At 44.4% G+C, this 27,950-nt stretch overlaps 2 protein-coding genes across 2 annotated transcripts in view; one reads left to right on the forward strand and one right to left on the reverse strand.

The window, feature by feature from the left end:
• LOC101969663 (uncharacterized) overlaps positions 1 to 27,950 on the forward strand; it is a 52,902-nt gene that overhangs the window by 14,583 nt on the left and 10,369 nt on the right. The window lies entirely within an intron of this gene.
• LOC110597195 (uncharacterized) lies at positions 9,217 to 23,092 on the reverse strand. The gene is made up of 6 exons (XM_078033035.1): positions 22,985 to 23,092; positions 21,101 to 21,228; positions 18,860 to 18,947; positions 15,790 to 15,916; positions 14,988 to 15,119; positions 9,217 to 13,978 (listed from the first exon to the last, which is right to left on the reverse strand). The coding sequence occupies exons 3-6, from the start codon at positions 18,872 to 18,874 to the stop codon at positions 12,378 to 12,380; spliced, it is 1,875 nt and encodes a 624-aa protein (XP_077889161.1). The 5' UTR covers positions 18,875 to 18,947; positions 21,101 to 21,228; positions 22,985 to 23,092; the 3' UTR covers positions 9,217 to 12,377.

A 27,950-nucleotide genomic window follows, 5' to 3' on the forward strand; every position in this document is an offset into this window, starting at 1 on the left:
GGAGGCACCACTGGGCATGGTCCTGGGAGTCCTTTTGTCATTTTTGTTAACCTTTTAAAAAAGTAAACCTGCTGCTTGGTGGGGTTCCTGTCCTCTCTACCAGCTCCCTCTGCTAGAGCGCTCAGTGTTTCCTTCCCTTTGCTTTAGTTGGCTCATTTCCTCTTGAGATGCGTATTCAGCTGTCCTGGGTTTCTTTGACCTTGTTGTAAAGTCTAATTACACCAACATTCTCCTATTTTCTTTTTTTTTCTTCACTACATTTCCTGAGTTTTGGTGTGTTGTTTTTGTTTTGCTTTTGTTTCACATGTTTTCTGAATCCTTTTTCCGTTGTGACCATTGGTTGGTTAAGAATGAGGTGTTTCATTTCTCCATATTTGGGGGTGTTAATTTTTCTTCTGCAGTTGGCTTCTGTATTTATTTCATTGTGCACAGGAAGAATATTGGGGTCCTTTCAAGTTTCTGAAACTGAATTTGAAGATGTGTGACCTAATTATGGACCCTCCTGTAGATAGATGTTCCTTGTGGATTTTAAGAGATGCGTTTCCTACTTCCCTAGGATACAATGTACTGGGTTGGTGTGGGAGGTCCACCTGGTGTGCAGTAACATTAAAGATCTGCTTATGGATCTCCTGTCTATTAATGTGTGTCCTCTTAATTGGAATGTTTTGGGCCATCTAAATTTCAAATAGGCCCAGAGACCAGCCTGAGGTGGTCAGTGCTTAAAGTGAAGGTTCTCAAGTACATTGGCTTCTCCATATACCTGAGCAGGATTTTGTAACTCCTTGCAAATATTAATTTTCTTATGTACACGACTGGAAAAAAGAGCACCAAAAACTTCACCATCCTAGAAGATTTTGGAGAGTGTTCTAGTGTTCGTCATGACACAACCACAGACTCACTGCAGACAGCATTGCTAACGTTCCCTGATGTCGTGTGTGTGTGTGTGTGTGGGGGGGTGTGGGGCTCATGCTCTGGGCCAGCATCTCCATGGTGCTCATCCTGCACAGGCACCAGCAGAGAATACAGCACCTTCATAAGTCCAGCTCCCCAGGTCCTCCCTTGGGTCCTGAGTCCCCCAAACCATCCTCCTTCCTGTGAGCACCTTTGTCTTTTTTTTTATACACTTTCCTGCATCTTTCAGTTTTGCATTTATTATCCCAACTGGTTCCTGGTGAACGCAGCTGCAGTAGTCTGGGTGTTTCCCAGCTGTCAGTCCCATTCTGCTCTCGAGACTCCAGTACATCCACACTGTCCCTTAGGTGGATAAGAAATGGAAAAAACCCTATTTTATGAGGAACATGTAAATTCTAAGGTTTTGCAAAGTTCTGAGTTCTTTAATCATTCCTATAATATTGTAAGCACAGTTGTAAGCAATCATTGTATGCAAATGGTGTTTTATATACATGCTCTTTTGTATATTATGAATGGTCTGTGTGTGTGTTTGTGTACATGAGCATATCTCCTCAATTATGCTAGTATTTACCAAGAAGCACTTCTGTGAAATTGTATGTAAGAAATATAAATTTCAGCTTTAATAACACCAATTAAATACTGGGCTTGGTGGTGCATGCCTATAATCCCAGTGGTTTGGGAGGCTGAGGCAGGAGGATTGCAAGTTCAAAGCAAGCCTCATCAAAAAGTGAGGCACTAAGCAACTCAGTGAGACCCTGTCTCTGAATAAAATATAAAATAGGGCTGGGGATATGTTTCAGTGGTCAAGTGCCCCTGAATTCAATCCCCAGTAATAAATAAATAAATAAATGTATTTCAAACTGATTTCACATAAAATCTTTTTATATTTTCTTGCTATTCTGATTGATTAGCATTTATAATAAGTGTAACATAGTTTTTTAGTCATCTACTTTCATGTTTGTGTCTTAACTGTGTCTGTCGAAAGAATTATCTCAATGAATATAGTCCAACAATAATATTTGCCTATAGCAGATGAAATTAGTCCTTTATGTTTAACAGTGTACAGGGCTTAAAGGCAAGCAATAGGTACTGTGTTGAGTTTTCTACATTAATTTGTACTGTTAATCCACAATATACATTTTATCTTTTAAAAAACTGAATCAGAATGTAAAATTATTTAACACATTTACTGTCCACCTTGGTAATATAGGATATTAGGTACTATTTTTCTTTTCTTGTTGCAACTGATTTTTAAGTTACTGATATGCATCTTAAGAGCAATGTTATGTACAATTCAGACACGCATCATACAATGAAATTTTACAAACAACACACACCTCTGCAATCAACTTCTGCACCAAAACCTATACTGTCAGTCTTAAAGACTCTCCTCTTGCCTCTGCCAAGAGGGATCAGTATGTGACATCTAACAGCATGGATCACTTTTACCTCTTTTGTGCTTTATATAAATGAAGTAGTTCAGCATGAATTCTCATATGTTTGACTTTTGAAAATTCCAAATGCTTTAAAATTTGTTTTTACCTATTGGTAATAGAATTGCACTTCAGGAATATCAAATAACACATTTATGCATTCCTTTCTTGATACACACATGCCATTGTGTGGGTATGACACAAGTTTTTTTCCCCCAAATTTCATGTGTTGGAAGCTTTGTTCCCAGTATGATGACATTGGGTGTTGGAACCTTTGGAGTGGAGGCAAGGAAAAGATAGTTGGGTTTATCCTTGGAAGGGTAAATGCTGATCTCCTGGAGTATAGTGGTTCTCATGAGAATGGGCAGTCCTACAGTGAGTGCAGGTGTCTCCTCTTTGTCTCGCTCTTTCCTGCCCTGTGGTCTCTTCTGCATGTGCTCCCACCATTGTGATTCCATCTGCTGTGAGGCCCTCACCAGAGCTGAGCAGATGCTGGTGCTGTGTTCTTGAATCTGAAGAAGTGTGAGCTAAATAAATTTCAGTATCAAGTACTCAGCCTTAGGTATTTGATGATGGCAGCAAAATCACACTAGTCCAACATGTGTACTTTAGTTTGGAGCATCATGATGGGCACTGGCAACAAATTTTGATGATAATTGTCAGAAGTTCTGCTGGTATGTGTATAGTGGTACCCTTGTTGGTCATAGGTTTACACTTCCTTGGTCTTAGAATATTTTGCCAAAGAGTTTACCAAATGATTCCATGAATTTCAACCAAGAAGATACTCCTATTTTCATGAATATCATTTATATTTCCCTCTTTAGAGTCAATAATTTGTTCTGTTAAACATAGTTTCTTATTATATGACCTGTGTTCATCTCTTGTCATATGTATTGTAAAACCTCTGGGAAAAAATATTTTGAGTTTTTGTCATATGAGATTCTGTTTGAGGAGATAGATATGCTTAATCTGACACAAAGATTGACAGATGTGCACATTGTATTTGAATATCTTTGGAACCTAAAAATGTGTAAAATTTTAAGTATTAGTTAAAACAATGTAAATTTAATATTTATTTTTTAGTTGTAGGTGAACACACAATCTTTATTTCATTTTTTTAGGTGGTGCTGAGGACCGAACCCAGTGGCTCATGTGTGCTAGGCAAGCATGCTACCCCAGCCTAAAGCATCCATTTTTTTTCCACACTTTTGTTGAGGGCTCACATACTCCAATGCCAATAATACGTGAAAAATCCTTCTCATACTCCATAGTTTTTTAAAGTGTAGATGATAACTGTTCTTGACTTGGGGGAATATGTGTGTCTTTGAGAGATGAGGGATCAGTTAGTTTGTTTCTTTCTAGTAACCATTTTATTCTATATCTTATATTGTCCGCTTTGACATACACAGTGAAATTCATTGTTTTAAAAAGTATTTTAGACCACTCCCACTTCTTGCATCACAGATGGAGTCACTGAGCTTGTCTGACATTCAAAACAAGCAGAACATTGGAAGTTCACTCTCTGCATGGAGTAACAAGTTGGAAGGACATGAATTCAGTAGAGAGCTGGGAAACCCTACTGAATATTGAAAGCCCACATCCATCTTCACCTGGCCAGCTTCCAATGGTTTGGCAGCCAGACTTGCCTTCCAAACAGAACAGAACCTGACCAGATGAAAATTTACAGATACTGATGTTCAGCCATGCAGATGTTTTTAACCTCCAACGTTAAAGAGATGGAACCCAGCTGGTGACATGTTCTCCCCAGAGATCTCTGTATCGAAGAGGCTACTCTCTGAATACTGATAAGCAGACCTTCAAACCCTGCCTTCCAGCTTTCCAGCCTACAAGTGTTCTCTAACGACAGTGATAAACATCACTCTTTCACATTTAGCATCAGTCCAGGCCTATCAAGAAAATTCTCAGACAAAGTAAGAAAAGCAGATGAGAAGTTACATTACTATTCTGCATCAACGTCACCGGGCTCTTGAGACAGAGGTCCACAGCTTCAGACTCCAGAATATTGTCCTCAGAACACATGCTGGACCTTCGGGCACCAGCAGAGCCATGAATAATTAATATTGTGAAAGGATTCTTCTCCTATGGTTTGGTCCATGTGACCAGAAGAATACTGCAGAAGTAAGAGGTCCATATGGAAGGAAACTGAGGTGTCTTGTTAACGGCATGTTCAACATGCCAGCCCTGTGAGCAAGCCACTTTGGGAAATGATCCGCCCACCCCAGATGAGGACACTAAGGGTCAGAAAAGTTGAAATTACTCACCAGAGTTCCACAGCCTACAGCACGTGGGTCCCTACCTGCTCAAGCCGAAGCCACCACCCTTGTGTAGCTGGGCTCCATCCGCTCAGGCTTTTTCAGCAGTTGGGTGCATCACCTCCACGGACCTGAGAAGGTGGGAGTTTAACTTCACCTCTAATCATCCGAAACACCAGGATGACTCACATACCCAGTTATCTTTAGACGACTATCCAGTGTTTCCGGGAGGAAACAAGGCCTCCCGTCCATCTCCTTCCCTTTTAGTAGAAGAGAACTTGTATGCAAAGGACTTGTCAATGAAAGCTGTCTGCAGTGAACTTCAAATTTTTCTCATTTCCCTTATTTTGTTTCTTCTTGCTCTTATTTCCTTGTGTGTTCCTAAGAGCTGCTCTCGTTTCTATCCATTTCTAGCTGGTCCTCCTGTGGTCCCTTTGTGAACTCCCTGTTAAAATTTTAATAAATGACTTTTCTGATTAAAAAAAAAGTATTTTAGTAGATATTTTTCGGGGCTGGGGATGTGGCTCAAGCCCTAGTGCGCTCGCCTGGCATGCGTGCGGCCCGGGTTCGATCCTCAGCACCACATACCAACAAAGATGTTGTGTCCGCCGAGAACTAAAAAATAAATATTAAAAATTCTCTCCCTCTCTCTCTCTCTCCTCTCTCACTCTCTATTTAAAAAAAAAAGTAAATATTTTTCCTCAAAAAGACAATGCAGGAGAAAGATACATTAACTGGTCTCATACTGTCTAATAATCACGGAAGTGCACAAAAATACAAGGAGATATTACCTCACAAGTGTTGGGATGGTTAATATGAGAAAATGAGTATTGACAGGAATATGGGGCAAGTCAGCCTTGGGAAGATTATGTGGGAGATCAGGTAACCTGGCACCCCACCATGGAAAAGTGCAGGAGGATGCCTCTGAAAATGGAGAGTAAAACTCACCTGTGGGGCAGCAATCCCACTCCCTGCTGCGCATCTAAAGGAAAGTATTCATAGTCAACAAGATGTCTGCACCTACAGGTTCACTGCAGCACTGTTCACAACAGGCAAGTCAGCAGAAAGGTGAGATGTGGTGTCCACCAGAGTGTGCAGGTGTGCAGTGAGGTGGTGTGTCCATCAACACTCAGGGGAAAGGTACTGAGCCTTCTACTCAGGGAAATCCTGCCACTGTGCTGACATAAATGAGCCTGGAGGAAGTAAGTGAGGTGACATTAATTAAACACAAGCACTCTACGATCTCAGGTGGAATCTACAGTAGTCACCTTCACAGAAACAGAGTGGAATGAGAGTTGTAAAGTGGTGGTTAGGGAGGGACATTGCGGGGATGGTCAAAGTGCACCAAATTCCATTACAACATGAAGGTACCTTGGGGATCTACTGTACAGTGTGTAGACCGTAGTTAGTAAGACAGTGTTGTGCAGCTGGAATCTGCAGAGCTCTTAAATGTCCTTACCCGCCCCCACCCACAGACCAGGTAACTGTGAAGTGATAGTGTTAGAAATATTGGGATGCAACAAGAAATCAGTCATCTGCTCAAAAGTTAAGTGGCAAGGCAAATGTTACTTCTACAGAAGGGTGTGCTACTCCCGCCCAAATCTGGCAAGCTAGCGCACTGGGCAGGAAGTGTGCCCACGTTTTTATCCCAGATGCAGCACTGCCCCTAGCTTGGATGGGAGGAGCTCAGGTTACAATGTACAGGATTGACTAACTTAAAATTGGCAAGTGGATGGGGAAGGACTATAGTTAACAATGGGTCACCTACGACACTATAGGCATTATAACTGGAAGACTGAGAACAAAGGGGGTTTGATGGGAGGCTCAACATGTCAACATTTAACCACATGATTCTGTGACTTGAAAATGGCTCTACCTTACTTCACAATATAAAATTTAGTTTTTAGATGACAGCAAGCAAACACATTTTTGTTACATATGAGGAAACTCAGACAACAGGTTTAACTGTCACAGAAAAGAGAACGTGAATCTTAACTGGTCCCATCGTCCTTCATCTCTCTCCTGGGTGCACACCTCTCCACGTTATTTCTTTTCCATGTGCCTGGTCCTAAATCAAGGAATTACCCTGGTTTCTTTGGTGTCTTTTCATGTGCTTTATAGTGTAGGTACACCACATGGTTGTCAAAACTGTTCCTCCTCACTGATCCTGAAGTCGTAAGTCCAGGTTTTAACCTTTTTTTCCTGATGTTTCTCCTCTTCTTCTTGGTTGTCCCGGCCTCTGTTCCTCTCTCTACCTACTTCTTTCCCCAGCTTCTTCATTGCCCTGTGCCTAATTTCCCACCCTTGAGATGCATTCTCTCTCCCCAGACTCACCCTCTAGGCCCACTTGAACAACTACTTTATCCAGGACATCATTCTCCATGCCTATTAACAAGCCTCCCACTACCTGTAGATATTAATGCCTTAAAGACATTAAATCTATGAATTTTTCCAGCCAGTGACCTTCAGCTTTATCACTGCTCTCTGCTCATCCCCAGGAGCCCCTTCATTCCCTTGTAATCATACACCCCATGTCTCTATTAACTGGCAGGCACTTTGTCCCTAACGTCCCTTAGCTCTTTGCCCCCTGTATGCCCCACCCATACCTCTTTCTGGACATTCGATGAGCTTTTGCTGTTTCCCCTTCTACCTGCTCTGTTTCCCCTGCTCCGTATTTCCTTAGCATCCCATGATCTTCACCACCATCTTGTCCCTGTGTCCCCCTGTTCTCTGAGATCTCTTGCTTACCACTTCTATATCACACCCATGCAATGTCACTGCCCCAAACCTTCTACTTTCCTGCCACAGGTCTTGACCTGAATGGTAAGCCTCCCAGCATTTATGAAGATGACTCACTATAACAATTGTCCTTGCAGGGTTGGGGGGATTACAAAAAATAGGAAGGGCTTCTTTTCTGTGGTCACCCCTTAAGGCTGCTGAGATGATGTTAGTGGCCCTCCGGCAGATCAGATACTTAAAGAAATGGTAGGTCTGGCCCGTTGAAGCATCTGATCCTGCTGCTGTCTTGGTGAAGGAACATTCTGTGTTGTTTAACAAATAGTGTTGTGTTTCTCCCTTCAGTCACTGATGACATCAGGATAGGTATATTTATCCACAAAATTTTGGTCTTAGTTGGCAATAAATTGTGCAAATGAAGAAAGTTAACTGACTTGCATTAGGCAGATGAGTACAGTGACTTCCAAGGTGATCTATCAGCATCATGTTCTTCACTTGCTCTGTGTGTTTTAAAATTTTGTCAAATGCTATGTACCTAGTAATTGTCTAAATGATGGTGCCACTCAGTGAAGCAATGAATAAAACTTAACTATATTTGGAGTAGAAAACGTCACATGGAAGTGAGGAATGCAACGGGATAGGTATAGCTTACTGCCAGTCGCTCTCAAGACAGACCTCAGGATTCCCTGCCATCTCCATGTGACCTCCTATCTGCCCCCAGGGATCAAGGATAAGTAAATGTATACACAATACATATTCACATTTTCTTTATCCATTCATCTTTTGATGGGCACTCGATCTGGTTCCATAACTTGGCTATTGTGAATTGCATTGCTATAAGGATCGATAGGAAAGAATCATTATGGTGTGCTGATTTTAGTTCTTTTGTATAGTCACTGAGGAGTGGAATTGGTGGGTCATATTATTGTTCCCTTCGTAGTCTTTTTTTTTTTAAATCACTTTATCATTGCACATATAAACATAAGTCATCTTTCTAAGAGCTTGTTATTAAATTGTCAGTTAAGCAGTATGTTTCAGAAGAGTGATTTTTTTTTAAAAACACGAAGAGTGACTTATACTTTGTTTTTTTTTTAAAGAGAGAGTGAGAGACACAGAGAGAGAGAGTGAGAGAGAATTTTTTTAATATTTATTTTTTAGTTCTCGGCGGGCACAACATCTTTGTATGTGGTGCTGAGGATCGAACTTGGGCCACACGCATGCCAGGCGAGCGCGCTACCGCTTGAGCCACATCCCCAGCCCCCCTTCGTAGTCTTCCAAGGAATCTTCAAAACTGATTTCCAAAGTGGTCATTCTAACTTGTAGTCCCATGAAAAATACACATGTACCTTTTTCTAACACCTTTGTCTGCATTTATCATTAATTGCAATCTTACTGATTGCCATCCTAACTGGAGTGAGGATAAGGCTTCAATGTAGTTTTTACATTTTCTTGTTTCTTCTTTTGAGAAATGTCTATTTGGTTCTTGTGCACATTTATTGTTTGGGTTATTCATTCTTTATCTTTTTGGTGTGAAGCTTTTTGAGTTTTCAAAACACTATGGATATTAATCTCTTCTGTTTGAGAGGCACTGACAAATATTTTTTTCCAGTCCACATTAGTGTTCTTCAATAGGTTGAGAAAGTAGTTCTTAAAGATAGTAAAATTGCTATTATATTCTATAGGGGCTACAAAGGGGAGAAGATAAAAAAAAAATGGAAATGAAGAAAAGATAAAATAACACAAACTAAGGTAAAAAAAAAAGGTGAATCAATGTGAGGTTATTTGAGGCGGGAGTAGGTAATACAAGAAGTAAACATGAAATTAAGAGGAGCAAGTATAAATATACATTAGGAAAGCAAAGATATAATGCTTCTTCTATTTAATGCTTTAAAACAGGAAATACAATCAATTGAGGTGAAGGCTGCAATGCCAAATAAACAGAACATGTCCATTCAATATGAAAAGCAATACCAGTAAGATAAAAATTGACATTAGAAATATTTATGATATTCCATGCCAAAGTGGGGAGTGTTCTTGGATCTTCCTGATTTGGATTCTATCAGGGTTTGGAATGCTTTAAAGATGCCGAGTACTCCTTGTCTTTGCCTCTCTTTTTCCCTGGTGTGGAGGTAGGGATCAGACCAGCTCACCTCAGATACAATTCTAGGAGGCTCCTCTCATCTTTCATGTGTTGAGGTACTTACTAGCTTTCTGGTGGGTCAGAGTAGACAGTCCTGAGTTGTCTGATTTGGTCAGTTACCCCCATTAGGGATAAGTAAGAGCCTCCTCAATACTCCAGGATTCCCTGGGGAGGAAGTTTTCCACAGTTTTGTGAATCCTCCTGAAGAAAATCTCTGTGACTAGCCCTCTCTGATCCAACATGGGTTCCACCTTCTGTACTCTGGAGCATGCAGGGTGCAGTGGTGTAAGGTGGAGGTACTAGAGTCAGGATGACATGGCTGTATGGCCCATGTGAGGGTCTCAGGTGGGTGCGGTTTTATCAGGCCACACTGGGAAGTGGTTGTTGTCAGTGGGATACTCCTCTATAAATCCCTTTTTGGGGTGTACTGCCCTTATCTATTCAAGGAGGTTCTCTGCTGGTTGCATGGGGTTCTCCTAGGGGAAATGCCATTTGTGGTTCAGTGCATCTGAATGAGAATTAGCTCTCAACTCTGGGACACCCGGCAGGGCCTCTCCTGCAGGTGCTGGGGCAAGTAAGCTGCATTATTCTCAGGAAAAAAAAAAATCAGACTGAGAAAAAGCATCTAAGAAGGATGTCTAATGAGATAAGAAAAAAAAAAAGGAAGAACATAATGTCTTAATTTACCTTCAAATTCCAAAGATTTGTGTAACTGAATGCGAATTAATTTTAAAACAATAGTATACAGATATTATAGAACTTACTTTACGAATATTGCCCCAGGATGGCCACCATTTCCCTGAATTCTTCCTGGATATAATCAGTCCCTAAGAACACACTCCTCTTCTCCAATAAAAAGCCCAGTCCCTACAGTCTTGGCTGCCCTACTTCAGGCAGTTTGTAGAGTGTTCCTTACCCCATTCCACTATGGACAATATGGACAAGAGGGCACAGACCACCACAGACAGGATGACTGACATCCTAATTCTACATCCTGCTCAGCCCCTTTGAAATACTCTTTGATGCAAATAATATTGACTTTTAACAAGGAGTGTTCTCCACCTCCAGGAGCAAGGACAGCAATGATCCTCATTTCATGAAAGCCTTTGCTCCTAAGGGTTCCTTTCTGGACACAGCCATGAGGCCTGCAAGGAAGGCAGAGAACCCAACACGAACAGAGTGCTTTCCAAGAAATATTGAAGAATGAGACACTTTACAACCTGAAGATAACTGGATCTTTTCAAAAATCCCTGTACCTTTGACATGCTGTGAGTCTGACTTGTAATTCTTCCACAGTATGCAAGACCAGAAGCTAATCTTGGACAATCAGAGACTAATTTATTTTTCCTATAAATTTTCTGACATGGGGTATTGTGTGAGAATTGGTGAAATAATGTATTATACCAGTACAACTAGGGAATCCCAAGGATACTCCCTTGATGAAGAAACTATCCAGGGTCACAATGCCTGTCTCATTTCTCCCCAGAATAAATCCTCTCAGGACAACAAAATCACAAATGTTTGACAATGAAATAGCACTTTCCTTACACTTGGATGGTTGGTTGTTCTCTGGGGCATGTACTCTGTTCCAGGTTTTGAGGCTTGTATTTAAGCCCCATCATGAAAATAACTTTTGCACAGCTTCCACAAAGGTGTCCCTTTGATGCCCCCTGGTTCTGAGGCATGGAAGTCTGTCCTGTGCTGTGATGGTGACGGATGTTGCTCTTTAGTATGGACTCTGACCACTGCTTGAACTCATCATGCAGGGGGTGCCACACTCACTGGATTCAAGCTCTACCTCTAGGACGTCTTCTCCTGGGTTGTGCAAGCTGTGAAGTGTGCCAGAAGAGCTTGGCACCTGCAGACATTTCCATTATTCCTCTCCAGTGTGGATCAACTGAAGTCCACTGAGACATGAGCACTGAAGATAGGCTTGGCCAAAGTCATGCTTTTGTGCCTTACCTGACGTGTACAGGGGGCTGAGTGCATAGTAAAGATTTGCCATCTTGGTACATTTATGAGTTTCTGTTCCAGCAGGAATCCTGATAAGAGGCTTTTACCATAGGGCCTGTTTACATCCAATGAATGTGTGACGTTCCTCTCTATCACAGACTTAACTAAGTTACTAAGCATTAAATGAGGCCTGGATCGGGCTGGGGATGTGGCTCAAGCGGTAGCGCGCTCGCCTGGCATGCGTGCGGCCCGGGTTCGATCCTCAGCACCACATACCAACAAAGATGTTGTGTCCGCCGAGAACTAAACAATAAATGTTAAAAATTCTCTCTCTCTCTCTCTCCCCCCTCTCTCACTCTCTCTTTAAAAAAAAAATAAAATAAAAATAAATGAGGCCTGGATCACTCTATATAGTCATTACACACGGGAGATAATTTCTCCACTAGGAATTCTCAGTGGTCTTGCACGGCTTGAATGCTGACTGAGACTTTGTCTAATTCATTTGTGGTTTTATTCTAGGAGGAGATATTGACAATGTGCACGATAGGAAATGTCAGTGAACACTTTGCCTAGCCCTCTTGGTGTGGATCACATTATTGGCCAGGCCAGATGCACCTTATAGGGTTTGTGACCCTCATCACATTCATTGGGTTTCTCTCCACCATAAATGCTTGATATGTGAGATGTCAATGTTACTGAAGACCGCAACACATTTGTTGCATTACTATTTTCCTCTTCTGGGGTTTAGGGATTGAACCCAGGGACTCAAAATGTGTTAGGCAGTCATTCTACGACTTAGCTACATCAGAGCCCTTTATTTCATATTTAGAGAGTCTCACCATTATGTCCAGACTGGATTTGCACTTGCCACCCTTCTGCCTTTTTCTGAAGTAGGTGAGACGCACCACCCTGTGCACTTTGATTACACGACTATGGCTTCTCTACACTATGGATCCTGCGGTGATGGGCTAGGGATGAATTCAGACTGAAGACCTTGCCACAGTTATTACATTTGTAAGGTTTCTCCCCAGTGTGGATTCTGCGATGACATGCTAGGTATGAATTTTGACTGAATACTTTGCCACAGTCATTACACTTATAAGGTTTCTCTCCTGTATGGATTCTGCGATGACATGCAAGATGTGAACTGCGACCAAACACTTTGCCACATTCATTGCATCTGTGAGGCTTCTCCCCAGTATGCATTATCAGATGTTCTGCTAGGTATGAGTTGCGGCTGAAGACCTTGCCACACTCATTGCATTTGAAAGGTTTCTCTCCGGAGTGGATTCTTTGATGATTTGCTAGGGAAGATTTGTGACTGAAAACACTGCCACACTCATTGCATTTGTAAGGTTTCTCTCCTGTATGAATTCTCCGATGTTGTGCAAGGTGTGAAATGTGACTGAAGACCTTGCCACATTCATTGCATTTGTACGGTTTCTCCCCAGTGTGGATTATCAGATGTTGAACGAGGTAAGAATTGCGACTGAACACCTTGCCACACTCATTACATTTGAAAGGTTTCTCTCCTGTGTGAATGGTTCGATGTTGTGCAAGGTGTGAAATTTGGTGGAAGACCTTTCCACATTCATCACATTTGTAGGGTTTCTCTCCAGTGTGTATTCTACGATGACTTGCCAGGTGTGAAATCTGATTGAAGACCTTGCCACATGCATCACACTTGTAAGGTCTCTCCCCAGAGTGAATTCTCTGGTGGTTTGCCAGGTAGGACTTCTGACTGAAGACTTTGCCACAGTCATCACATCTGAAAGGTTTCTCTCCAGTGTGGATTCTCCGATGTTGTGCAAGGTGTGAACTGTGATTGAAGACCTTCCCACACTCGTTACACTTGAAAGGTTTCTCTCCAGTATGAATTCTATGATGACTTGTAAGATTCGATTTTTGATTGAAGACCTTGCCACATATATCACACATAAATTGCTTCTCTCTCATACGGAGTGTCTGATGTATAGTACATTGTGACTCTTGATTAAAGGATTTTCCAAACTCATTACATTTGTGAGCTGCTGGAGGAATGTCTGTTTTTGGTTCTGGTATAAACAAACAAGAGCCTATAAAATCATGTTCATATTTATGAGAAATGTTTGCTTTGACACTAGAAGGAATTCTTTGGTGGGCTGGAAGCAAGGAACCATTGTCGAGAGCCTGCTCACTATCGATCCATTTATGAAGGTTCCCTTCATCTTGAAAGGACTGTGGTTCAGGCAGATGTGACTGAAAGCTGAATCCAAGCCAACTGTTGATGAGCACCTTCCCTGCACCATTGCCTCCACGTTCACCTCTGCAACCAGGGGGACTTTCCTCTTGAGTCATAGAAAATCCTGTGTGATGTCTTCCTACATTGCTCCAACAACATAAGTCCCATGTTCTCTTCCGGGTTTCATCGAAGGATGATCCTTCAATGGCACGGCCATCACATGTTTGCAATATCACTGTGTGGACTATTTCTCCTGTACACCTGTGCCGTTTTGGTGAACATTCCTTGATGAAACTTTCTCGAGTAATGTCTAGAAGACAAAAGAAACCACAGGTTTATGACTAATTACTGAAGCAAAAAATGTTATCTTACAGGAAAATATATAATGTTATACCAAAGTAATACTTGTATTGACAACAGTTATGAGGATTACTTGATCATGATTTTATTGTTCAGAAAAAATATATGGAACTGGACTTTTACAGAAGGAAAGTTTGTTTACATGTAATTCATGTAATCAAAATGTCTTTAACAGGAAAACTTAGTTTAAATAAATTCTGACCAAAACACTCCTGCTATATCAACTAATTAAATAGGGACCTTGATCATAGACTTTGCAGGCCCCAAAATGTGAGAAATAAACTGCTGTGGTTGAAGTGAATAAGTCTATTGGATTTCTAATAGTAATTGGAAGTGAATTGACAGGAAAATGACCATCTCATCATGATCATGAGAGAAGGCTGACAAATCTTATTCAACAAAAAGGAAACTGTGAATCTTTAGTATAAAATATGAGACATTCTTTACTAATTTGCAACACTGATTTTTAAAAACCTAGAGGTAAATGAAGAATGAAATTATGGCATTGGCTGGTGAGGGGAATGGAAAACATTGGGCTAGGTGAAATGAGCCAGACTCAAAAATTGAGGGTCAATGGTTGCTCTCATATGTAGAAACTAGAACAAAGTAAGGGAGAAAAGGGATTATTAGAGGAGGTGACCAGACATCATAAAGATACAGGGAAGACAGGGGAGGAGAAGGAAGAGAACAAGAGGAGGGAGGAAGGAAGGAAGGAAAGGGAAGAAAAATGGAATGAATTTAACAAAATCAGGTTACACTCATATATAAAGATAAGAAAGGGGAAGACATCCTCATGTATACATAGAGAAAGTTTAGAGGAGGAAAAGGAGCTTGAAAGCAAATTCCTTGCATGTAAAGCCCAGGAAATGGACTTCACCTTAGCCCTGACCCCTCTCATTGCCAAAGCACCCCAACTCTACTTAGTGGGCAGCTGCCTCTCTGCCCATGTGAGCTCTTACCTGCGTTCACACCCTCCACAAATGCCCACTCATTTGCAGGCCTGGATATTTCCTCTGGGCCATTCACAGTCCAGGGCTCCCTCCCTTGCTCCAGCCCAGAGAGGACACTTGGGTCTGAAGGACACATTCCTGCTTGTAAAGAGAAAGAAGCTGATGCACTGTGGCTTCTCCACATCCAGCCCTATCTGCACGTGAGGAAGAGGATATTACAGAGGGATACAGAAAATATTTCACTATATCATGTAGGTATCTAGCTCTCTTCCAAGAACCACTGAATCAAAAGCACAGAAATAGAAAACAGGGAACTGGATATTTTAATTGTTGTTGTTGTTGTTGTTGTACCAGAGATTGAACTCTGGGCCACTTGACCACTGAGCCACATCCCTAGCCATATTTTGTATATTATTTAGGGTCTCACTGAGTTGCTAAATACCTCACTTTTGCTGAGGCGGATTTTGAACTTGCAGCAATATTTCTGATCCTTGTACTTCAGCAAATGAATCCACTGGGATTGTGGGCATGTGCCATCACATCTGGGTAGAACTGGATATTTTAAGAGTGGGCTGTGGGCTTTATGTTGTGCTTCAGCTCTGGAACCACCACTGCAGTATCATGAAGGGGGAAGAACATCTGAAGGAAGGGGACAAAGTGCAGAGGCTGCACTATGAAGCTTTCTTTAACCTGCACCAGGGCTTCAGTCAGTCAGTCAATTCAGAGGATCCCAAACTCAAAGGGGAAACACAAAGGTATGCACTGAAGATCCTGGCATGGGGCAGGTGCAGGGTGGGGAAGTCAAGCTCACCCAGGGAGACCAGGTTCCTGTAGGTCTCCAGCATCACGTCCCTGTACAAAGCCCTCTGAGCAGGGACCAGGCACTTCCACTCCTCCTGGGAGAACTCTATGGCCACATCCCTGAATGTCAGCGGACCCTGAAATTAAAACAGGCTTCACAATGGGGCACTGGGGGCAGTTACAGTCTTGATGCCAAATGTGAACCACAGAGCCCAGACATGGTGGCACATGCTTGTATCCCAGCTATCCCCAGGCTGAGGTGGGAACAATATAAATCGAAGGTGGGACTGGGAAACACAGCAAGATCCTCTCTGAAAATGAAGAACATAGGAGTAGGGATGTAATGGCAGAGGGGACCTAGGTTCAACCCCATTACTGCAAAGAAGTAAACAAAGAGAAATGAGAAGGGAGAAGTGTAAGCATGCAACTGATTCAAGTGAGAAGAGCTGCACTGTGAGGCTGTAAACACACATTTGGTATCTGTCTGTCTGCTGATGTGGAGCTCACGTGGAATCCCTGGAGAGCTAAGAAAGAGTTCTGTGCTAGTGAGAAGTCAGGTGCCAAAGCCCCCTAGAGAGCTTCATGAAGGGGCTTCACCCAGAAAGCCTCAGGCAGGAGAGGCAGTTGTAACACAGTCCTGACACCTACCTCCAGGGAAGGGAGAGGAACTGAAGTCCCAACTGATCAGCATCACCCAGGATGTAATCAAGCCTGCCTACATAATGGAGCCTCCATAAAATCTCAACAGGACGGGGTGAAAGGGTGTTCAGATCAACGCGTGGGTGGAGGGTCCTGGAGGATGGCCCACCACGCAAAGTCATGTGAGCTCCACGTCCTTTGCCCACACCTTGGCCTATGCACCTCTTCCACCTGCGTGTTCACCTGCCTCTTCTGAACAGGCGTCACCACAAGGAAAATGCAAGTCAAGTCCTTCACAGATTTACAAAGCACTCTAACCACTTTTTCAATGTGAGGAGGGGATGAAGGAAGCCCCATTTACAGAAGGTCATTCTGAATCATGGGCCATACTTTTGCCTAAGACTGACATCTGAAAAGCGGGCACTCTTGTGGGACAGAGACCTCAGCTCTTGGATCCATCGAGTATCTACATACACAGTGTCGGGATTAGATAAAATGACAAGGTGCCCTCTGAAGAACTACTCGCCTGGTTGTGGACAAAAACCTCTCATCTGGGATCACAGAAGATTTCTGGGTGCGGAGTATATACAAGGAGAAACTGAACTTGCTTTGCCTATATTCTCACATGATCTGGTATTTTTGAGCATGTTAAATCTCTCTAGTTGTGTTTTATTACACTTTTCCTTAAGATAAAATACTCGCTACATCTGTATACATGTCTTCCTTACAGACACCACAAGAAACATAGTAGCTGGGCACAGTGTACACAGCTGTAATCCAAGACTCAGGAGTCTGATTCAGGAGGATTCGCATTCAACACGAGCCTCAGCAACTTAGCAAAACGCTGTCAAAAAAACAAACCAACCAAAACCAAACCAAACCAAAACAAAACAAATCAAGACTGGGGATGTATTACAATGGTAGACTGGCCTGGGCTCAATTCCTGGTTAAAAGAAAGAAAGAGAGGAAAAGAAACATGCAGATGGAAGACAACACAGGCTGCGTCTATGAGTGGAGACCCCATATTCCACACACCAGGTGATGCTCAGGTCTGGGTGAGCCAGAGCATAATCTGTGTCCTGAGAAGATAAGGCCACCCTGGGTGGACAATAGCAAAATCTCAATAGCAAAATGTCACCACAGAGCAGTGACCTGGGTGGTGACACTACTGAGTGCACACCTATTCCTAAATGCTTTACATGCACTAACTTATACAAAGTGGCCCAGGAGAGGAAGAAGGATTCCCATCATTCTGCACACATCATAGTGTCACAGACGCCCTAGGAAATTTCCCTTGGGTCAAGGAATATAAAATTACAGAGCAAAACCCAGCCCAGGTGATTGGAATTAGAGCTGAACCTGAGCCATCAGAGACTTAGGGGCAGAGACTGCAGTGAAAACTGACAGCAGGTTTCCTACGTGAGAGACGTGGACCAAGTGCAGGGCAACACCATGCATCTGCCCGGCAGGTCCCTGCAGTTGCACAGACAGGGGCAGGCACAGGAAGGCGCCCCCACTACTGGCAGCACATTCACAGCCTAGGGTAGAACCAATCCGATGTAGACGAATGCAGGCACCTCATTTTAAAAATCGTAAAACTTACTTAGGGTACTCTGGTCTGAACTCGGGTGCTTCACCACTGAGTGACACTGCCAGACTTTTTTGTTGTTATTGTTACGGGGGATTGTCACCAGGATGCTTAACCACTAAGCTACCACCCAGCTTTATTTATTTTTTCATTTGATACAGATTGGGACACAAATCTTAAAATTCAGTTTCAAATACTTGGAAGGACCCCAGTTTTCTTTCCTGTAAATAACAGAATAAATACAGAAGCCAACTGCATAGGAAAAATTAACACCCCCAAATAAGGGAAAATGAAACACCTCATTCTTAACCAATCAATGGTAACGACAGGAACAGGATTCAGAAAATATCTGAAACAAAAGTAAAAACAAAAATAAACATACCAAATCTCACAGAATGCAATAAAATAAAAAATAAAAATAAAAACAAAAGAAAGAACTTAGGGTAGTGAAACTTTACAACAAGGAGGAAGGAACCCAGGTCAACTAACCATACACCTCCAGGGGAAAGAGCCAACTGAAGGCAACAGAAGCACAAGGCAGGAAACAATGAGCACTAGAGCGAGAGAACTGGTGTGGAGGGCAGGGACACCACCAAACAGCACACTTACTTTTTTAAAAGATTAAATAAAATGACAGAGGATTCCCAGGGCCATACCTGGTGGCACCTCCTCATGGGTTCTCTGCCACAGGTCACTGTGGGATGGAATCTAAGCACAGAGGATGGGGTAAGGGAGGCCCCAGGGAGTGCAGGCACACCTGACAGGCAGGAGGCCACAGAGTCACGGGAGGCCAGCAGCTCCCTGGCCCAGCACTGCACAGGGGACTCAGGACCACCTGACAGCATCACTGTACCTCAGTGACAGCCATTCCTGACCCCTTTTCTTTCCTCCTCCTCTTCAGGGCTGTTTCCTCAGGTAACACGAGTCTTCACAAGTCAGTCCTGGAAGGAGGAAACGGACTGTTTACTGGCTGCCCACTGCACAGCAAGACCCAGGCATAGCAGCTCTTGCAGGGAGCAGCACAGGAGGCTTCTCTGACTCCTTCCTCTGGGCCTCATTTCCCTGCTGGTGAAGCCCACAGCCTGCACCAGCGGGGACCTGGACAGCACTGGGCTCCCCTTCAGGGCACCCCCTAGTCCTGACCAAAGTGAACCACACCTCTGACCCAGCAGCTGTCATCAGATCTCAGGCTGACCCCAGTACCACTGCAGAGCTGGTACTCAATGCTGGCACAAAGAAGAGAATCACGCTCAAATATTATTAAGGCTGGGCACCAGCCTCACCCCTGAGTGGATGTAAAATGACTCCTCACACTTCGGGGAAGCCAGCATGGAGCACCTCCCAGAAGGGCAGGTCGAGCTCACCACCCACCTTCTGGCTCTGCCCATCTCTTGGACCCTTGTTCTCATCAGGATCCAGGTGTGGACAGTAAAGGAGCAGAAAGAGACAGACACAGCAAGCTGCAGGGACCAGAGTGGGGGCAGGGTGTGGCTGGAGTGTGACTGTAGCTGGGGGTCACAGGAGTCTCCATGGAGCAGGTGATGTCATAACAAAGACCTGAGGGGTTGGCCACCTGCAGCTCAGGGGCCAGGTAGAGGGCTAGGTAGAGGGACAGGACCCAGTGAAGTTCCTGAGGCTGGAGCAATCTCTGGCCAGGAAAAGGAAAGAGGCCATGTGGCTGAAAGTGAGCAAGCAGAGGACACAGCAGGAGATGAGGGCAGAGGCCCTGGGGAAGCAGAGCAATCAGGAGCCAGGTCTCTCCCCATTTGTCTCCCGAGCCTCAAGAGCTGTGTGTACTCTAGATTCCTTTCTACTCTGAAGAACTCATGTGATTTTTTTTCATTCTCCTATACAATAAAAAAACACCTGCCAATGTCATAATACATTGTACAATGTTGATTCATGTGGAGGTGTCCAGCCAAGTCCCCCAATAGAGGCTGACCTTCCTGAGATGTTGAGGACTATGCCGGGGAGGCGTCTGAGGAGCTCAGGTCATGGGAGGACATGAAAGTGGAAAGGCCCGCTAAACATCCCAGCATGACGTTTAGGAGACAATGGCCAGAAGATTCTAGGGTTCATGGGCGCAGTCTCCCAGAGAACTAGAGACAAGCTGAGCAGAGGTGCAAGGCTCCACTGTGGGGCAGCACCCCAGTCAGAGAACAGTGTGGGGCCTGGCAGCAGAGGAGTTGCCACAGTGATCCTTGGAGGAATCCCAATGAATGCAAGCAGAGTTTTAAGATAAGGAAGATGTCTGCAGAGCTAAGAAAAAAGAAGAGGGAGTCAGCAACTGGGCAATGAGGAGATATGACATGATATCTAGAGGTGAAGATACTGACATGAGGAGATATGAGGACAAGACATTTTAAAAGGAAGATTGAAACGATGATGTCACAAAAGACTGTGAAAGTTAAACCATTAGCTTAGGGTGGATGAGAACACTTGATTGGAAGACGTCACTCCAGAACTAGAAGACAGTGTATATAAACAAATTTTCAGCATGCAAATGTAGTCTAAAAACCACATTACAGAGAAAAAAATGTGGTTAACAAAGTGTTTTATCTTTTAGAGACAGAAGAATGGAAAACAAAAGAGGCTTTATTTCATGTGATTGGAAATGCTCAATGCCAGTGTTCTGAGGACAATGACCCAATGATTCTGCATGTGGAAAACTGATGATACACACAGGAAGGACACCACACCATTTTCAGACTGTGAGAGGGGCTGAGAATGCTTGATCTCAGGGTCAGCACTAGCCAGAGGCAAAGACACACTCTCTTCAGGCAGCAGTGAGACACCAGCCTTGAGATGGGCCGGCAGCTTAGACAAGATCTCCTCCTTTTACTGTCTGATACAGGAAAAACCCACCCTGTTTCAACTGCTCTGACATTCCACAAACAATACCACCTCTCTCTTCACTAAAATGCAATGTGGTTGTTCAATAATGACCAGCTGTCTGCCAGACTCCTCCCTGGTATCTCAGGGTTCCCAAAACACCCTTCTCGGGTTCAGTCAACCTTTAGCATGGCTCTCTCATCTGCCTGTACCTCTGTAAGCTGTGTCACTGTATTTGTAACAAGCATGCAAACAAAAGTACCATGTTTCCCTCCAGGTGGTGAGCAGGGGGTCCCAACTTCTCCAGGTGACTGGCAGACCATGTGGGGCAGTGCTGTAGGAGAAAGCTGTGTGTCATCTGATGCCATCTCCAGGTAGCAGCAGCCAGATCTGAATGTCATTACAGAACAGTGATTTGGCAGGTGGCACAGACACCCTGTGTTGGTGGGGAGAAATCCCCACACATTTACGTGACTAGAGGTGAAGAACTCTCTGCTGAGTGGTCACTGTTGCATTCAGCCCGACAAAAGCAAAAACACTTTAATTGCCCTTTCTATCTCCTACACTCCCTACATGACACCGCAAATCAGGAAAAGGAAGGAGGGTGACCCTGGACACAATGAGTTCAGTCCCTGCCTTCGGGCTGGATAAGGGAGCTATCCTGTTACCTCTAGAATTTTAAAATACACAAGCCTCATGGGCAGTAGTTTTGCAATTTCTTTCCTCAGCTCTACTGTGCTCCATACCACCCCCACACGGGAGGGCATCCTGCTCCCTTTGCTTCCCTCTCCTCTCCTGGTTTCTCCCTTTCTTCCCTCTATTCCTTCCTTCCATCTGAACTTCCCCAGTCCTGCAACTCCCTTCACCTCCAGTCAGTCTTTCTCCCCAGTCTTTGTCCCCAATCTCCACAGATTTCTGCCTCTTTCTTCCCCATCCACACTCTCCATCTGCCCTGCCTGCTACAGGCCCCTAATCCCATGCTCTGGATGCCTCCTCTCTAAGGTGCTCCTCTGGGCTCCCCTTGTCACCTGTTACCCCTCTCCTTATCCCAGCACCACAGCTGCCTTCTGCCATGCCTGCAGATAATCTGTCATCTGCTCCCACACTCTGCCTGTGGTCCCTCCCGGATTCTGTCTCTTTCTATGACCTTCATCTCTCTAGATAGCTTGAGGTCTCTCCCCTGTTCTGTCCATATCCCTGTGTGGCTGTCCTTCGCCTCTCTGGAGTTTGCGATTCTAGATTTCTCCATCTGCTTCTCTCTGCTGCTTTATGGCTTCTTCTTTCACTCTTGTGCCCTCCCTCTGCAATCCCTTGCCATCTGTGTAAGGTCTCTCTCTGTTGTGTCCTTTCTCTCACTTGTGGTCCAGCTCTTTGTCCAGAGCCTAGTGCCACACATCACAGGGAGGGGGATGGTCTGGGATGCCCACCTCCAGGGGAGCATATTTTTCCCTGGGGTGGAATCTGTGCCACCTGCCCAATTAGTGTTCTGTAATGACATTGAGATCTGGCTATTGCTACCTGGAGATGGCATCAGATGACACCCTGGAAGTCACCATACAGGCCCAGGTCACCTCCTGCAGACAACAGGGAGACTAGTGGAGGGAAGACCTGCAGGGTGGACACCTGGCCAAGGAGGACATAGCAGGTGAGGAGGACAGCGTCAAGGTAGACAGGGTCGGGTGAAGGTAGGGCCAGGTAGCAGGACAAGGCCTGGCAAAAGCAAGTCCAGCTGGCAACAGGTATGGGTGAGGAACAGGGCAGGTGAGGAGGATAGCGCCAAGGTAGACAGGGTCAAGTGAGGGTAGGGCCAGGTAGCAGGACAAGGCCTGGCAAAAGCTGGGCCAGTAGGGGAGCAGAGCTGGGTGAGGAACAGGGCAGGTGAGGAGGACAGGGCTGTCCGAGGGTAGGGTCAGGCCAGGAGACATGGCTGGGTGAGGACAGGACAGGTGAAGGCAGGACTGAGGAGGGCAGGGCAGGTGATGGCAGGGCTGGTGTGGATATGGAGGCCCGCGCGCTGGGGGCGGCTGCAGGGCGGTCAGGAGGCCAAGCCCCACACCTGGCGGGTTCCCTGCCTGGCGCCACTGCTGCAGGCCTGTGTGACTCTTATCTCTCTGGAGGAGGGGCAGCCACTGAACAGGGAACTCACGTGCCTCACTGTGACCGCTGCTCCGTGATCAGCTTCCGGGTCTGGGAGGAGGAGCAGAGCGCTCCTGGAGAAGCCTGGCAGCGAAACAGGGGCGGTGGGCGGGGCCGCGGCGGTGGGGCGGGGCCAGAGCGACAGGGGGGCGCGGCCCCGGGAGAAGGCGGGAGGGGCGGGGCGCGCAGGGGCGTGGCTGCGGAGATTCTTACTTGGAACCTGGAGCCCCTTTTGTGAGTGACAGGCAGGAAATATGTAGGAAGTACCAGTTGAAATGCAAAACCGACTCTGTAGATGGTGCCATTTTTCGCTGTGTCCCTCAAGTCCTGCATTAACTTCATTTCCATTTCTATTCTCAGTTCACTTTGAAGGTGATCCTGCACCTGTGCTAACTCCAGAGGCTCTCCTAGGGAACACATCCATGTTGTGGGGCGAGCAGGGCTAAGGCCAGTGATAACTTACATCATCAACAGCTGCTTCACAGCAACGGTGACAGCAAGCTGTACTTTAAAACAGTAGATGCTTTGATGTTTTTTTCTATTTATTTATTAATTTATTTATTTTTGTACTCGGGATTGAATGCAGGGACACTCAACCACTGGCCCATATCCCCAGCCCCATGTGTATTTTATTTGGAGACAGGGTTTCACTGAGTTGCCAAGATCAGCTTGGCCAAAGTAGCAGGTTCCAAGGAGGGGCCATGGGAGATTGGAAGAGATAAGAGTCACACAAGGGGCTGGGGATGTGCCTCAAGTGGTAGTGCACTGGCCTGGCATGAGTGCGGCCCGGGTTCGATCCTCAGCACCACATACAAACAAAGATGATGTGTCCGCTGAAAACTAAAAAATAAATATTAAAAAAAAATTTAAAAAAAAGAGTCACACAGGCAGATCTTGAAGCTAAAACCGCTGGGGTCTAGTGGGGAGTTGCTCTCTGATGGAGAAGCAGATCTAAGGAATCACTCCAGCAGTCTTTATTATATATGTCTCTAAATCAGATTAAAGATTGTGCAAGCATTATTCTTTGTATTCATGAAAGTTACAGAGTTAGCAACAGTATGCAGCTATTTCCTCAGTTACATTGTACAGTTGCAACCTGCAATGTGAGGAGCATTGTGCAGCACTCAAGAAAATGCATTGTTTAAATTTACTAATTCGGGGCAGATTGAGGAGCAGCAGAACTGGTGAAATAGTGTGGCTGTCTTAGCAAAGAAGTTCCTTCATTCCCAGGAGCTGCCCTGCCTGAGAATAAGTTCCAAGCTGATAAGACTCTAGCATGGAGGACATCTCCATAGCAACCAGGAATCCTATGGGGCTGCTCAACCAGCACACTACCTTCTTACTAGAGCTTCCAAACATAGAAGTTAACTAGTGAGATCAAAATAAAGACATATAAACTCAATTTACGTTTTTTTTTTTTTTTTTTTTTTGGCCCAGCTAAGAGAGGGCCCTTCCCGGCTCCTGCCTTGAGCCACCTGACTTGGTAGCAAGGTTTACACAAGAGACCATCAGGAGAGAGGGGGGAGCAAGCCAGAGAGTTGGCTTTTATTGGGGAGCAAAAAATTCAGGGGAAAATTCCATGCAATGAAGGTCGAGGGGGACAGCATTCCAAGGTCAGGGTCAGTGACTGGTTTCAGCATCAATGGTCAGTCACCCCCCCACATGGACAGGCTCTCACACCTGAAAAGGGTGGGGATAAGCTCAGACACAGCTGGCCTGAGTGCCTCACACCCAGTCAGGGAGGTATCCAATCACGTGTGAGAAAGGCTTCCCACACTATGCCTATGCACAGAAACTTTCCCAGTCACCAAGTAGCCATGAAGTCATCAGGGACCCCAATCTCAGACACTGTCACTGCTGTCCACACTGAGTGGCTAAGCGCCTCACCATTGCTGAGGCTGGCTTAAAAATCGCGATCTTCAAAAACAGTAGATATTTTTAAATCAAAAAGCCTGGAGACCATTCCACAGACTAAGCACATGTAGGGAGTCCCCAAGTCAAGGTGAACAGTGAAAATGAAGTCATCCAGCTGGGGCTGATTGTTCTGTTTTTGCATTCCTTGCATCTTTTGGATGACCTGTGGGACAGGGTTGGCTTCCTTAGGTTGGAAATTGATAGTGCAGCAAGTTAGGGTGAGGGATGAAAGCTGCCTGAGCAGGCCACTTGTCTTGGGAGCTGAGAACATTTTCCTCCAACTAGTTGTAAACTATTGAGTGCATGCTCTTTTTTTGCCAACAGGTGGCATGGGAAAATATAATTAAGAACAAAATTGCTTCCCACCTCAGAAATCTTCCCCACTGGGCTGGAGATGTGGCTCAAGGGGTATTGCTCTCGCATGGCATGCATGTGGCCTGAGTTCGATCCCAGCACCACATACAAACAAGATGTCGGGTCCACCGAAAACTAAAAAATAAATATTAAAATTCTCTCTCTCTCTCTCTCTCTCTCCTCTCTTAAAAAAAATCTTCCCCACCAATGTAGGAGAGAAAGAAGAAAATATTGTAATTGAATAAAGCTTTAAACTAGAATCTTGTGGGTAACACAGGCAATGTATTAAGAGATTGCAAATTTCAGCCCGATGCCTAAAGTGTCAGGTGCCTACCCTGCCTCAGTTACTGGGATGTTTCAAGAGATGGCTTTTTGGTCCTTGAAGACATTTCTGGGTCATAAAGCTGACAACATTTCTATTCAGTTTTCAAAAGAATTTATATACATCTTAAGCACAGGAGAAAATAGATTAAATTTCAACGTTTCTAAGGTGAAAGTCCAAAAAGGAGGGGTAGATAATTGCTTCGCTCATTTTCAGTAGGAAAAACTAATTTTTATATGTCTTGGTATTGAGGTCCTCAAACAGAGGCCTGGCTCTGAGGATTCAATAAACCAGGTCAAGCCAGTCACTCCCCACCCCCCGCAAAAAAATAAGGTAAACAAGTAACATAGGCAATAGAACTACATTGGGAAGAGAAGAGTACCTGCTTCTTTATCTCTCTCTTCAAGAGGCTGACAATGACTAGGCCCAGTGGTGGGTGCCTATAATCCCAGCAGGCTGAGACAGGAGGATGGGGATTTCAAGACAACCTCGGCAAGTGTGAGGCACTAAGCAACTCAGTGAGACCCTGTCTCTAAATAAACTACAAAGTTGGTTTGTGGATGTGACTCAGTGGTAAAGTACCCACTCTACATTACATGTTGCAACTGTAGAATGTAAGTGAGGAAATAGCTGCATAGTGTTCCTAACTCTGAATTCAATGCCTGGTAACCCCCTACCCCCAAACTGGCTGACAATGACTTTGAGGTTTTATAATAAGGGGGAGTGGGGCTGGAGTTATAGCTCCAGTTGTTGTAGGTGTAACTCAAGTAGCACATGTGCAAGACTTTGAGTTCAATCCCCAGCAGGGGAAAACACACACACACACACACACACACACACACACAATTTTAAAAAGGGTAATGAGAGCAAGAGTTGGGGATTTGCATAGGAGAAGGCTTTTCTTGCTGCCAAAGCAGGTGATTCTCTCTAAGTGATGTCTTGTGACAGGGAAAGAGATGTTTTGAGAAGGCTCTGAGGAGCTTCCAGACAGAAGGACAAAATTGTCTCAGGGGTGTTCTTGGCACACATGACTGAAAAGAATTTCAGCACATGCCAAAGGCATACAATGTGATTTATTTAGGAGGTAAATGCATATTCAAGAAAGAATAGGAGCCCTCTCTAAATGGAGTCTCCTCTGGGGTAAAGCAAGGCAGATACATTCAAGGGAGAAGCCTGGCTATTTCTGGAGCACGGGACTAACCCCTAGAATGTTGATGTTAATATTCATAGAGGAACAGTTCCTAGCTGCTGGGCTAGAGGTGGAGTCATGTCAGAGCAAGAAAATACCACGTTTTCCTTGTGCTTGAGTATTGACCTCAGGTTACAAGGCTGAAGGGCATGAATCAAGCACATATCAGTGGGGCCTTGCAATTTGTTTCATGGGTGCTTTTTGCATTTCAGTAGTTCTGAGGTAGCAAAACCAGATCCAGTTGTAAAATGAAATTGTAGAAATGTTATCCTGAGAAACGAATGCCTGGGGCAAGAGTAAGTTCCCTTCCCTTGCTACATCATTTCTTCAGCAAACCTAATTAACCCTAAGTCCCTACATTTTGTATTGAAAATATCTGAGTCTGAGTACTCTGTTTTGAAACGCCAACAGTCTTGTGGGATCTAGTCCAGCTAGGCAAGTGCCTTACCACTCAGCCACAACACCAGACTGTAGAGTAGAAATTCTATGGCACGAAGTAGCCTCTAAATGTTGTGAGAAACTGAGGATCAGTACTCAGTATTTGTAGTTTATTCTCTTCTGTTCCTGCTTGTGAAAAATAAAGTTTGGAGTTGTCCTCCAAGAGTGCTACTTGCTGCTGCTGGACCAGTCTGTTTCACAACAGTTCATGGGCACTTCCTTTGAGACTCAGTATATTTCCCTTTATTTTTAAATTCCCACCTCAATGTAGTGCATCATTATCTCAGGATTAGCAGGTGGAGCCTCCTCCTGAATAAAGAAAGTGGCTCTTGCTGTGAAGTACTCTGGAGTCAACACAAGATGTTTATCTGGTCAAATGTTGTTTGGAATCCAAGGTGACTTGGAGCCAAAGAGTTAGATGTAAAATGGAAGCAGAGATGACATGTCTCAGTCCTGCCTTTAGCCACCCATTGGATATTTGGAGGCAGAAGTGAAAAGTCTAAACCCTTGTAACATTTTTACAGTGCATATATCCTGCAAGTGACTCTGGTAAACCTCAGATATGTGAACTGGAATTCAGTGTTGTCTGTGTGTTTGTGTGTGTGGGGGGGCAGTTAATATCCAATAGTGTTTGAGGTCAGGAATTTTTGAGGTTTAGGACATATTAAAATTTCATATATAGTTAGGTATGGTGGTTCACTACTGTAATTCCTGTGGCTCAGGATGCTGAGACAGGCAGATAGAAAGTTCAAAGGCAGC

This window comes from Ictidomys tridecemlineatus, chromosome 15, assembly GCF_052094955.1.
Source record: "Ictidomys tridecemlineatus isolate mIctTri1 chromosome 15, mIctTri1.hap1, whole genome shotgun sequence".
Taxonomy (NCBI): domain Eukaryota; kingdom Metazoa; phylum Chordata; class Mammalia; order Rodentia; family Sciuridae; genus Ictidomys; species Ictidomys tridecemlineatus.

Excerpts from the sequence above, each read along its gene's own strand:
- LOC110597195 (XM_078033035.1), bottom strand. Across the intron at positions 15,120-15,789 it reads CAGGAACCTGGTCTCCCTGG|CAGGAATGTGTCCTTCAGAC; the intron begins GTGAGCTTGACT and ends TCTCTTTACAAG. Across the intron at positions 13,979-14,987 it reads TGTGGAGGGTGTGAACGCAG|ACATTACTCGAGAAAGTTTC; the intron begins GTAAGAGCTCAC and ends TTTGTCTTCTAG.